This window comes from Zeugodacus cucurbitae, chromosome 3 (genome assembly GCF_028554725.1).
Source record: "Zeugodacus cucurbitae isolate PBARC_wt_2022May chromosome 3, idZeuCucr1.2, whole genome shotgun sequence".
NCBI classification, from domain to species: Eukaryota; Metazoa; Arthropoda; class Insecta; order Diptera; family Tephritidae; genus Zeugodacus; species Zeugodacus cucurbitae.
Window position 1 is genome coordinate 71485342 of NC_071668.1, and position 14846 is coordinate 71500187.

The window sequence follows — 14846 nt, forward strand, 5'->3', positions numbered from 1 at the left end:
ATTCGAGATGGAGAAATAAACTAACGACTAATCTTACGTTTCAAATAGAAGATGTGAAAGATGATTCACTACATAGTCACCCTCCCATGTGAAAAAATGATAAAATTTAATGAATATAACTAAAATTTAACTTTATTTAAGTTGCAGTGTGAAACTCTAGTGTGATCCATTCTTGACTGGTAATCGCATACCTCCAATGGTATTTCTTACTGCTGAAAAACCTTTTTAATAAGCAAGGAAAGGGCTAAGTGCAACCGAACATTTTATACTATCGCAATTTATTGATGAAACACGCAATTTGACCCATATATTTGGCATAAAATGCATTAGAATAACGCTAATCATCATATATAGTCTCATATACTATATCTGAGGTAATTCCTGAACTGATTTCACTCATTTTCGCCATCAATGTACACTATATCCAAGACTATACGCTCACTTAATTTGGCTAAGATATTTCGCATATTAACCGATATATGCGGAATAAAGCCCACCGTATTTTTGAAAAACCTATAATTAGGTACATGGGAGCTACGAGAAGTTATGGCCCGATTTTAATCACTTTTGTTACAGAGACACACTATTAGAATAAAAAGATTCCCTCTAAATTGAATTAAAATATCTGAGAGATTTACCAATATTTTCGGTGAAAAGTGAGTTCTTCATGTTCGATATCCTTAAAAAGTTATAATCCGATTTCGACAAATTTTCCACAAGTGATGCCAAACCTCAAATACAGTATTTGTGTTAAGTTTTATTGCGCTATCTTCACTGGTGCTTAATTTATAGATTGCTAAGTGAACGAATCAGATAGAATTCAAAATTAAGTTATATGGGAAGTAGGCGTGGTTGTGAACCGATTTCGCTCTTTTTTATCTGTGTCATTAGGATTTCAATAAAATACTATGTACCAGATTTCATTGAAATCGGTCGATTAGTTTCTGAGATATGGTTTTTGACCCAGAAGTGATCGATGCCACGCTCATTTTCCATTTTATAAAAAAATCTGATTGCACCTTCTGTCTGCCATTTCTTTTGTAAAATTTAGAGTTTCTGATGTTTTTCGTTAGGGAGTTAAGGCACATTTAGTAATTTTCAACATAACCTTTATATGGGAGGTGGGCGTGATTATTATCCGATTTCACCTATTTTCATGGTGTGTGATGTGGTAGGTAAGGGAAGTAACTGCATAAAGTTTGGTTTATATAACTTTGGTAGTTTACGAGATATAAACAAAAAACTTATTAGGGGGGGTTTTATGACTTACAAGCGTTATGTGAACAAAACTATAATACTCTCTTAATAACTCTGTTGCGAGCGTAAAAAAATACATTAGTAGATCGGGTGCAACTAACATCTTAGAAGCTTGCCTTTTCGAATAACTTCCAGAGCCATGACACAAATAATTAGAAGAAAGAACTCGACTAAACAGCAACAAATCTACAAATGCCAATTCCAGAAGTAAGTATATTACAGACGTGCCATTAAAAAATCCTTTCAATTAACGATATTAGTAAAAAACATTACATAATAGGTTACAGCAGTTGTTGAATCAGCTGACGATGACGGTGATGGTGACCTATTGACGGCATAAAAAACCTGATGCAAATGTCAGAGCTAACGTTATTGAAACGAAAAAGAAACACACTTTTAACACAACGCAACGCCAAAAGCACAATTTTCATATAATGGAAAAACAAACAGCGGCAGGCGCATGCGCATGCGCAGAACCACAGCACAAATGAAAAACAGGAAAATAACAACAAAACTTAATTTAAACAAATCGCATAGATGTAGTATGTACGAGCACTAGCCAGCACAAGCCATGGCTACAAATAATTGACGACGGTACGAAATAAAATGTTGAAGTCATTGAACCGCACACCACACCAGTACCGGCATGTTGCAGAGTGTGCGCCCGGCTTTGGTGCTACTGCTGCTGCTGCCGGTAAACAGTTGACTGGTTTTTCTAAGACTATTGTGTTGCCTACATTCCCCACCACAGCACAGTACATCACATACACCTATGTAATTGTATAGCGCAATTTTCTATGTGTTATATGCATTATTTAGCTTTTCCAGTCGAGTTTTGGCCCATTCAAATTCACTTGTTTTGTTGTTATGTTTTTTTATTTTGTATTATTTTTAGTCAAACGAGTTAATATTTTTTTTTTTATTTTATGTATTTTTTGTCTTTTGTCATTTGTTTTGTCGTTTCGCTTCAACTATGACTGATGCCTGCCACACCGCGCTCAGTACAAGACAACAACTAACCGCCTAACAACAATGACAATGTTTCTTACATTTTTTTTGCCATTATTTACAGATTGAGTGTCGCGTGGTCAAACCACCGACCTGCCCAATCAACTGTCTTTATATATAGTTATTGAGGTGCCTACCCCTGCATTCAGCAGCCATTAGCGAGTGGCCCCCCATACCAAAAGCAGTCGCAAAAACCGGCTAATGTTCGAAAGCGTTTAACACATTCAACGGGTGTTCGTTCGCTGCTGCTGTTTGTCTGTCTGTCTGTTCACATTGCCCATGACTATTAGCTTGCTCAGCTTGTAGATATACAAATAAACACATTTGTAGTTATTGAGGTGCGCCCCTTACTTTTCATATCAGCTGTGTGTGTCGGCATGTTTGCATGTATAAAAATATATATTTATTTGAGCATATGTACGTATGTATGTATAAACAGTGAAAGTGATTGACTTTTCTTTCACTTTTACGCTGAACAAACACACTCAGCGCTGCTAAGTTGAGCTCAGCTTGTTGTACACATACAGACATACATACATATGTATGTACATAGTAGGAATGGTGATTTAAAAGTGATTTGCATGGATTTCGCTGTGCATTAACTGGCGCACATACTGCGACTGGGTACTTGAGATTACATTATAGGAATAAATAAATGTAATTTGTAAGTACTTTTGTGTGGATGTATGTACATATGTGTGTACGACTTGACATGCATGCGACAGCTTGAATCATTTTATTAAGTAGGTAAGTTCCAGCAGCATTAGCAGCAGCTGCGCATACAAATCGTTAGAGTTAATTTTATTTATTTTTATTGTGTGTAGATAACATTTTTTCTATTGTTTGCACTTTCTCACATCAATGGGTTGAATAATGAACCGAAAAAATTGATATGGATGCATAGATATGTCTGTATACTCGTATATGTATGTATATGCAGATATGTAATGCGTTTATAGGACGTACATTGCAAGTATTATGTTTTATATACATATACATATACATAGATAATATATTAGGTATACAACTTTGCTTCCGACGGTTTCCAATAGATGTCTCTAGGGTCAAGCATTGGTCGCTTAAATCGATTAAATCCTTTTATATCGGTCTGGGACATTTGTGTCAACATTAACCCAACAAAATATTTGTAGAGATCTGTTTGCATCCCAAACTTATTCTCAATGTGACTTTTTGAGCCGAATTCTCGACATTTGCGGGAAATTTTGCTTTTCTTTTTTAATTCCAATAAAGGTGCGGCTGAGGTTCATCGAATGCTTTCGGATACGTACGGTGAGACTGTCCTAAGTGAAAGAACGGCAAAATGGAAACGGAAAGACGGCAAAACCGAACATTCACGGCGCCAAGGTCATGCTCTGCATTTGGTGTGACCAGCTGGGGGTGATATATTATGTGCTGCTAAAAGCTAAAGTGAAACCATCACAGGAGATCGATACCGAACGCAATTGATGCGTTTGAGCCGAGCACTAAAAGAAAAACGGCCACAGTACGACGAAAGACACGATAAAGTCATTCTCCAGCATGACAATGCTTGGCCTCACGTCGCAAAGGTGGTCAACAAATATTTGGAGACACTGAAATAAATGGGAGATCTTACCCCACCCGCCGTATTCTCCAGACGTTACTCCATCTGACTACCACTTGTTCCGATCGATGGCACACGGTCTAGCTAACGAGCACTTCAGTTCTTATGATATATATATATATATATATGTATAGTTCCTGTTACTCCTGCAAGGAGCATAGGGCCACAGTAAAACAGTTCCAACCATTTCTGTCACATGCCATACGCTTTATTTCGCCCCAACTTTTTCCTGTAGGTCTGAAGTCAGCCTCCAACTGTCCACGTATGAGCAGGTCTGCCAACTCGCCTCTGTCAAGGCGGGTTCCAATCAATAGCATTTCTTGCTATATCGTTTACAGGTTTGCCCAAAGTGTACCCGATCCACGCCCACTTACGTTTGAGAATTTCGAGACGCAGTGGGGTTTGTTGCGTGCGTCTCCATAGCGTTTCATTGGAGATTATATCCGGCCAGTAAATGCCTAGTATTCTTCGAAGGCAACAACAACTTATGAAGAAGTCAAAAATTGGATTGATACTTGGATCGACTCGAAAGATGAGGAATTCTTTCATCACGAAATACGTATATTTTACGCATATTCGAATGCTAATATTTCGATTTTGGAGGCTAATTTCGAAATTACTTATGACTGAATCTCCTGGAAAAAAATTAGTTTGTTCCAATACCCAGAAAATAAGTAGCTTTTGTCCTATAGAGCAAGGAATTGTATCTTAAATTTTGACACTATTTATGTAAAGTTATATAAAAAAGCAAAGCAACGCAAAAATATTTTCTTGCTCATCATATTTTCATTTCATAAAGATTTTTTCATATATCCGGAAAATGAAGAGAACCATAAAAGAAGATCCGGCTACAATTTAGAAAATAGAAATTACATCGTTGAACTCAAAAGGCATACCAAGAAGTACATATCGAAAGTTGTTTGATGAGCAATTTATGTCAATTAATATTATTTTAAACTGGTTGATAAAAATGTAGTCATCTTACTGTTTGTACACATTCGTCCATGTCAATGTATGTATGTATATAATATGTATAATATGCATAAGCATGCAGATTATTTACGAGCAAATAAATTTCGATAAATTAAAAAAATTATTTATTTAAGGGAAGGGAACAAAACACGAGTAAATACTTATGGCATTAAATATGAAAATTTATTTATAACTAACGGATCATGCTTATATCGATCGGGTGATCCAAGTAGAGATACTTTTTTCAATAGCCTTTTTTTGACGGATCACTCGTGAGTCGTGACAAGCTGTCATGTTATTTTTGTTCAGTATTGTGCTGAACACATAGAAGACGACAAGCGACGAGCAACATCTGTCAAATATTAAAATACACGCGTTCTTATGGGCACAGATTTTTTGACAACAGCACGACTTCACGACAAAAGGGTTGAAGTCTTCGCTGTCGCCAAATTAGAAATGTTTCTAATTTTGCCGACGACAATGGCCGCTGTAAAGCTGCCACTAATATGTGAAATGTAAAATTATTCAAAGTTCTAACAAGTATGACGTTATTTTGTCAGCAGAAACGTAAAATAACTTTGATAATAACAATCGATTATTTAAAACAAATAAGTCGACCATTTTTACATTTTTTGCACAAATAATTTTATTTTAAACTAAATATATAAATTTTATTGAAATGAAAGGTTTTAGTACGGCAACAATGAAATTGCTGTTTGATATGTCGCTGCCGTCTTCAAAATGTTCAAGATGCTGGCTTCAAAGCGACATTCGTGATCAGCCGTCGCTACGTCGTGTCGTGTCGCCGTCTTTGTGTTCAGCACTTATTGTTTGACATTTCATCATGGAAAGACTGACGCCTGAACAATGTTTACAAATTGTTCAACTTAATTACAAAAAGTCTCGTTCTATGAATTGGCTCTTTTCGAGCCAAATTCTGTTCTGCGATGAGGCACTTTCTGGGCTTTTGCTGACCTGAAGAGATTCAAGGGCTGCCATTTTATCCAGAAAAAACAACGGGTTGGTGTGGTTTGTGAGCTGGTGGAATCGGCGGTCCAAATTATGCCGTTGAGAACGTAACTGTTAATTGCGATCTTTAATACGCGCTGTTTACACTAGAATCGGGTCTACGTAATCGGAACGGACCCGGCCAAGGAACGTCAAATCGCCAGCTTTTCTCAAAATTTTTAGGGAATGTTTTATGCCGCTACAACAACAATCATTATCGCGTCATGATAACCGACTACTTGATGTCTGAAATTTAAGCTCGTGATCTCGGCGACATTTGATTTCACACATCGCAACAATCAATGATTTTATTGAGAGAACACTTCGGTGAGCAGATACTTTCACGTTTTGGGCGGGGAATTGATCACCAAGATAGTGTGATTGAACACCGTTAGACTTTTTCCTGTGGGGATATGTAAAGTCTAAAGACTATGCGGACAATCCCGCTTGCATCCAGGTCTTGGAGCAAAACATCACGCGTGTCATTCACCAGGTACCAGTCGAAATCGAAAACATCATCGGCCAACATTTAAGAGAAACAATCTTCAAAAACTAAATGCTAAAGTATTTTCTTTCGCATGATTATAAACATTCCCCATTAAAATTGAATTTTCTGTGGTTTTTCTTTAAAAAAAAGCAGGGAACCTCGAAATTAATCAAACTGTTGGTATGTATAAAATATTTTTTTTTTTTATTTTACAGACTAAACCAAAAAGAAGAAATAAATAAAGGAATTTGCAGATAAAAAGTATTCAAATTATTAATATACATATACACATATATTTTGCCTCCAAACCATTCCATTAAAACAAAGTAACAACAAATCAAGCTGAAGCACTTATCTTGACACATGAAACTTGGGTACTCTGTGCTCTCACAAATTATGTATATGGAATTGCGAATAAAGAAAAAAAATGGACAAGAATTTGAAAATATTTTTATTTGATATTTTTGAGTTTGTCTTGAAAACTTGAGAATGTACATACATACATATATATTTCTATATAATTGTTAGTAAACAAGCTTAAAACGGAAAAGAAGAAGGAAATAATATTTTTTTAAATTGTCAAGCATAAAATAAAAAAAAAAGATTATTTTGCCTGATTAGCTAAATTATTAAGATTTTTTTTTTGTAAAAAAAAAATAAATCATTTTTAAAACGATCGAAAAAATATTTATATTTCAATATATTCTAACAATCAGTAAACCATACAAAGACAAAAAGCAAAAAACAAAACTAGGCAAGCTCTACAATTAACCAAATGGTTATTCATTCTAAACTAGTATATCTCACTGCTGAGTAAACACATATGTTCACAAGTACGGTTATGTATAAATGTTAATAAAGTAATAAAAATAAAAAACAATATTTACACTGTCAGGCAAATAACTACAATATTTGCTAACAGTGACGTTAAATTAGAAGATATGTATGTAGAATAAGTATGTATTGGTAATAAGCATATTGAATGGGGAAAAAATCAAAGTCACTATGTTATAATTAATTTGAAGAAAAATTTAATTGCAAAAATTTTATTGACTTATACAGTCGCCAATTAGCACATACATGAATATACAGGGTTTTTTAAGAAGGTCTTAGTTTTGCAATTGAGTAAAACATAATTTGACAGCTTTAGCAGTTGAATTTTGAGTATAAACAAGTAAGGAAAGGCTAAGTTCGGGTGCAACCTAACATTTTACATCCTCGCAATTTATTTAGAGAGAGAGAGATTTTCGGTGAAAAATTACATGTTTGATATCAGGGGCCTTGAAAAGTCATGGTTCCATTTTGACAATTTTTCCACAAGTGAGTGACACCACTCAAATCTCAAATACATTTTCGCTATCTTTATCGGTTCCTTATGTATACATTATAAAGTGGACGAATCAGAATGATTCAAAATTTAGTTATATGGGAAGTAGGCGTAGTTGTGAACCGATTTCGCCCATATTCCACCAGTGTCATCAGGTTGTCAAGAAAATATTATATACCGAATTTTATTGAAATCTGTCGAGTAGTTCTTGAGATATGGTGAAAAAATCTCAGTGCAGGTACCTTCTGCCATTCCTTATGTAAAATTTGGTGTTTCTGACGTTTCTCGTTAGTGAGTTAACGCACTTTTAGTCATTTTCAACCTAACCTTTGTATGGGAGGTGGGAGGTGGACGTGGTTATTATCCGATATCTTTAATTTTACTGACTGTATAAGGAAACGGCTAATAGAAACGACTACAGAAAGTTTGGTTTATATAGCTTTATTGGTTTGCAAGATATATACAAAAAACATATTTGGGGGCGGGGTCACGCCCACTTTTCCAAAAAAATTACATTCAAATGTGCTCCTCCCTAATGCGATCCTATGTTCCAAATTTTATTTTCATAACTTTAAACTAAAATTTATGGTTTAGTTATAGTTTTTTATGTGTTTTTGGTTATCGCCATTTTGTGGGCGTGGCAGTAGTCCGATTCCGCCCATCTTCGAACTTAACCTTCTTATGGTGCCAAGGAAACACGTGTTTTATTAAGATATCTCAATTTTTACTCAAGTTACAGCTTGTACGGACGGACAGACAGACATCCGGATTTGAACTTTACTCGTCACTCTGATCACTTTGGTATACATAACCTTATATGTAACTCGTTTAGTTTTAGGACTTACAAACAACCGTTATATGGACAAAACTATAATACTCTCTTAGCAACTTTTGTTGCGAGAGTACAAAAATATTAAAAACAAATGAAAATATATTTTTGTTGTTCTGAATAGAATCCACATTTTACAATTTTTTTTTTTTTTGAAAAAAAATTTTATGTTAGAAGAAATCTGTTTTTATTTGTAAATATGCTAAGAATTTATTGGGTAGCTATTGCAATATTTTAAAATTTTACCGGAAGTGCGGTTAATATATTATATGGCTTTTATTAATATAAAAGCGCAAATTTTTTCAATAACGATGATAAAACTAAAAAAGTATCGAAAATTCGTTGTTCAAAAAATAGTATATTTCACATATGGTTTAAAAAAGTATCTAAAACATAGGTAAATCTAACAATTATGGATAGATAAAAAAATGGGGTTCAGCACTTGTTCGAAAAGCCTCCATTATATAAAACTCTCTTACAGGGACGCGGCATAGAGTTAAATAGGCCTTCATAATGGGGTTTAGGTATTTCTTCACAAGAATCCTTCACTAATACACAAAGTTCTGAATATCACTCCCATAGGTTGTCTATGGAATAGAGGACCGGGCCATTGCGCAGGCCAAGCCATGACCTTAATCTATTTGATACGAAACCATTCCTTGGCTAGCCGACTTGTAAGTTTCGGGTCATTATCCGGCTGGAAGACCTATTTCAGAAGTATTTCGTTTTTAGTATAAGGTAACGTTGCACAATTGAAAATATCAACGTAGACATGCTGATCCATGACAGTGTAGATACGATATATGGGATCAGCAATATAAAAATAAATGACAAGCATAAACAAATAGTGTGTCTCAGTCTTCGTTGGAAGATGCACATACTGTCGTAAACCTGTGCCTCCAAAAAAGAATGAGTTTACTTTCATCTGTCTATAATATATTTCGTCTCTTTTCCAATATCAATGATAAGACTCTTACACACACACTGTTATTATTTTGAACACAACTGTCTATGTTTATGTATATTTATATGAATGCATGCATTCTTCAAAAAATAGTTATTAATTAGCATATTGCTGATTTTAAACAATATTTTATATACAAATTCACGACCGATGATTATCATTTTTTTATTTCTTAATACTGGAATAACAGCAAACTATGTTTCAAAGTAATTGTTAATTAACTTTATTAGAAAATGTATGCCCGTTTAACCACAACAAAATACAAACCAAAACTGGTTTTATTGCTGAGTTAGACAAAATTCTATAACATAATGCGTATCGATTATGATTTCATACAGCAAATTTAATAGTTTTGAAATTGTTAATTAAATATTATTTTGTATTCTTTTGCACAAAATTCAAGGAATCAAATGTAAAAAAAAAAATCTGCAAACATTAAAATATTTAATTAAAATTAGGTACAAAGGCAATAAATCTTCTTTGGCGTGCACGTTCCTATGCATATAACCTTATAAGTACATCGTATGTTTGTATGTATTTGTATGTTCTAAAAACGGGATTCAATATGACAAATAAACAAATATACTTAACAACATTGCATAGCAATTATAATAAAACTATTTATATTCTACACGGTAAAAAGAAGTTATTAAGTATGTACTTATGGTGCATATTTGCATACAACCATACATATATTTATATATACATAGTATGTATATATGAATACTTACAGGAAATAACAAACGTGCCTCGAAAACCATATAAATTATTTATGCACACATATAAAGGCACAACTACGTAAGCAATATTCATATAAGAAATTACATAACAGTCCAAATTTTGTGTTTCAACGAAGAAGTCATATTGATTTTTCAAATTCTCTTCCTTACTGATTTTTTTTTTTTTCAAAAATATAAACATAACTACATACATAGATATGTATGAAAGTATGTATGATCTATAGCTAAAAATGGATGTCATACGTACCAGTGTCGGTACTTTTTGGTAAAACCTTATAAGGACATAATAATATGTAATTTATTTAAGTGAAATGTCTGCGTATTGGATTGGATGGAGAGTTGTAGTTTTTACTTCTATATTAAAATTTGGGTTGTTTTACATAAAAAAAAAAACAGAAAGAAGCTTGATTCCTTTAAGGTAGCTCCCCAGTGTGACATTTCCAAAAACCGAATTTTCTATTTTTTGCTTATTCGATAGTTTATACTTTCAAAAATATCCTGTGAAAGCGGTAAAGTCGTATCTTGAATCGTTTTTGAATGGCACCATTCGAAGAGCGTTTTTCTCGAAACTACATTTTTCAAAATTGCTGAATCATAACTCAACGAGAAATTGACCGATTGACTTCAAATTTAAACCGAGTATTCTTAAATATATTTCTATACCATGACCTACGATCTTTTTAATTGTTTGAAAATTGTCAATTTGGAATTAAAAAAAACTACCATATGTTTACCCAAAAAAACGGCATTTTTTTAGAACTTCGCCATTTTGTCAATTTTTGATATTTTTCAAAAATCATAAGTCATTGTATGGGAAATACCTTCAGCTACTCAATCGGCCGGAATCAGGTCAACAGTTGGGGAACTTTTTTTGGCACCTTCGAAGACAGCATATAACTTTGTTATTTTTCGATATTCAAAAAAGTACTTTCTTTAAAAAAATACACGAAAATCGCCAAATTTTTCATGGGATACAGTGGACAATAGGTTCACCAAGGAAGAAAAGGAATTTCGATAACAGAAATATACGATGTCCAACACATCTATGAAAGATTGTTCTTCGAGATAAAGATTGTTGTTGTTATTATAATAACAGGAAACATTTCCCAAATAAATTTAGAAACAGCCGTTAGCCGGAAATAAAACCTAGTCCGTGTTGGTTACACCAACCAAACTGTCATGGAGACGAAGATGGAAAATGCTACTAAAGATACAGCTGATGATAACCGGAAATAAAATTTAGTCCGTTCTGAATACGGAAATTGTCATGAAGATGAGTTCGGTCTGTATACATATATATATGCTTTTTTTGGAAATATATTGCCCGAAATTATGACAATTGAGGCTATAACAAACTGTTTGTGGTTGTTGTTGGTCTTGTGGCGGCATAAATATTTCCCAAATAATTTTGAGGAATGCTGCCGATTTGACAGTGCTTGGCCGTAAATAAGTCCGGGTCCGTTCCGATTACGTAGAACCGATTGAATTGAGAACGGAACTCTTTGCGGTCGTTTAGTTTGTTGGGAAAAAGTTGAACTTTTTATATATTGTATACATATCTATGAATGTTTGTACGTATAATTGGACAAACATTCGAAACAGTTAATATTCGCATTATTATTATTTTGCAACTTATTATGCATTGTTTTTGTTTTAGTTTCACGAACTAAAGCAAAACAGGTCACAGAAAACATTTAACTACAGGAATACTCGTATATATTTATACATATGTATGTACTCTTTTTGTACTTTGTGTAAATTTATGCATAACTTCAACGTTAATAAGGTAGCGATTAGCAAACAAACAAGACAACTAACCAACCAAGCAAAACCGCATATGTAATTTAAGAACCTACTCTAGTTGTTACTTATTACTGTAAGTGCCGTTACAGCTGGAATGTGTAAATGACAAAATACACACAAACAAACAAACCGTGTCTTCTATACAAGAACTTAAAACTTTGACAGCACCCAATAAGAAAATTTAATACCTTGCGACTAGTGATTTTCTAGTGTGTCATTTACACCCATTTGCTTTCTCTACGTCTTATGCCGGCAGTGTATAACGATGTTGCAAATACGTTGTTGAAATGTACACACATTTGCACAAAGCAGAGAATGTCTTGTGTGAGAATGTTTTTGTACAGTAGTGCTAGCGAGTCTGCTGAAGTAGACATATTTTTGTTAATAATAGACTGCTTGGCTACAATTTAACGGTGGCCGGTGGCCCACTTGAATGTCCACCAACGTTACCAACGTCATTGTGTCATATAGGTGTCGCAGTGTCTCACATTTGCTCTACTTTTTTACCGTTACGTTTCATTGCCTCATTGTGGCGCACCGCAAATGTTTATTTTTTTTTTTTGGAATGTATCTTTACTAACTATTATATGTATATTAATTTATTTTTTTTCTTTCTAAATAACAGCGCTGAAGAAGCGGAGGAACTCCCCAAGATCGTAATACATCCATACTTTCTCATATACGAATGTGATTTGGAGTGAAAACACATTATAATTCTTCGTTTGCAATAGTTGAATATTAGTTTTGCACTTAACTGTATTTGTCAACAATATTTGTGTAGCACTCAAATTAAAGATTAACATTTTTTATTGTTTTTTTTTCATCAATATAAAAATTTAAGTAATATTGTGTTTGAGTTTTTTTTTGTAAACAATTTACATTCTCATTTTGATTTTTTTTTTTTATTAATTAGTAAACCACTTACCTTTTGTCATCAAGTAACTCTTTGGCTAAGGACAAACGTAATCGCACCACTTTCATGCTCTGCATGGGAAAAAGCTTACAAGTGGGTGATAGAAATTTCGGTCGCCAACAATAGTGTGGGAACTCTTTGCACACACTCCATAAACGTTCATTATGCTCAAACAGATATGAATGTTCTTTGCCGTAATCAAGATACTCTTGCATATCCGTATAGTTACAATGAAGCAAATGCCGCAACATATGCAACGCTTCGCTGCCCTCGGAGGCGTCGCGTACTTGATTAATACCAAATGATAATAGCGGTTCATAATGATAAAAATTGCCCGGCATGGCATTCAAGATGTCACCCAGAAATGTTGAGCCCGAACGCCAAGTTGTGATGATAACACTACGTACCGGTGTGCCATTTGTTGCCGGTGTCATATCAGATAGTTTTTCCGCATCGACACCAAAACGTCCTTGTGGATATTCGAAGTTTTCCATTTCAGTGAGTATCTTCGAGCGTTGCGCCGCCAGGACATCCGCTATTGTAGCAGTCATATTATATGCTACGCTCGCAGTGCCCACATGATGCCGATCGACATAACCTGTCTGTACGCCTGATATGTCACCAACGCCAACGGACATGCCGTTAGATATGGTCATAGAGGCAGGTCGATGTTGGGTTGTCGCTATCAGCAATAATATGCACAGGCTGCTAACACCACAAATGCCTATCAGATTAGCTCGACGTGACATTTTTCGTCGTTTTGTTGTTAGGCTGATGCGTTGCTGAGCGCGTGTCCTGCTGACGCTTTCCACAGATGCTCCAGTCAGTAATGAAATGGTTGTTGAATCTGTTTCGGACATGGAGTTTAAAGGCACAAAACTTAACGCGAGAACTTAGTATTACATACACTTTAAATAAAAAAAAAAACAAAAACAAATGAACACCGCGGCACAAATCCGATTACTTTGGCGGTCACGGTTTGACAACGAATTGTGGTATAAATGGGTTATATTATATTCAAATTTTCCATTTGTTTATTTGTATTCATTTATGTAGATATGCAAAGTATTCATGCAATTTTTTTGTTCAGGTGTTGATGAAAAATTTCAAGTTGTTAACTTTCACATACACGTACCTATATACAATAACACAATGTATTAATGTGTCTACACGTTAAAAAAAATCATATTGCCCGTTTCAGTTGTTTCATAGGTGTGTAGCCTCCTTAGCATTTAATTTCAAAATGTTATAACACAAGCATATAGGCTCTATATATGTAAACCCAAGGAAATTAAAACACTTTTCTAAATTATCGTCCTACATAAAACTCCGCGACATTAAAACATTAAACTAGACGACTCAAGAGCAAACCAATAACAAGAAAACTCCAATTGGCCTCTTCATTATGTTAGCTTACATTTTCTTTTCCGCTTTATTTATGTCTCAGACAGCTGTCAAATGTAAACAGCATAAAACGTTGCCAGATGATATTAAACCATTATCTTGTAGATAAAATGCGAAATGATTAATTTAAGTGACATAATTTGTAGATTAAATAATTTGTTTTTTAACTTAATAGTATATTTTATGTATTTTTAGAAAAAAATAAAAATTTTTGAAGCTAAATACTAGTAGGAATTTAGTAAATTTAAAATATGTGGTAGTTCTTTTATTTCAACGAGAATACAGTGTTGCATTAAACTGGTTGGCTATATAATCGTTTTCTTATTAGAATGTTTATGAATTTTATTTTAATTATTTGTTGAATAAATAATTGTTATAAAAGCAAAGTATGCTTATGGAATAGTGGCTATTATGTGACAGTTACCTAACAAACTATCGCTATAGTTGAACTGCGTTATTTTCAATTTCATATATTATTAAAAATAAACAAGTCTAAACATAACCTTTAAAAATGTTTTTCAAAGTAACTAT

At 33.9% G+C, this 14846-nt stretch overlaps 1 protein-coding gene across 2 annotated transcripts in view; it reads right to left on the reverse strand.

Moving 5' to 3' along the window:
• The window catches only part of LOC105217605 (carbohydrate sulfotransferase 5), a 79045-nt gene that overhangs the window by 63515 nt on the left and 684 nt on the right, over positions 1-14846 (reverse strand). Inside the window, exon 1 of one of the 2 annotated variants that reach the window (XM_011192677.3) lies at positions 12924-14280. The exons of the other annotated variant lie outside the window; for it this stretch is intronic. Coding sequence (XP_011190979.1) covers positions 12924-13771 — 848 coding nt within the window. The 5' untranslated portion in view covers positions 13772-14280. Of the gene's footprint in view, positions 1-12923; positions 14281-14846 lie in introns of those variants that run through there. 2 annotated transcript variants of the gene reach the window in all.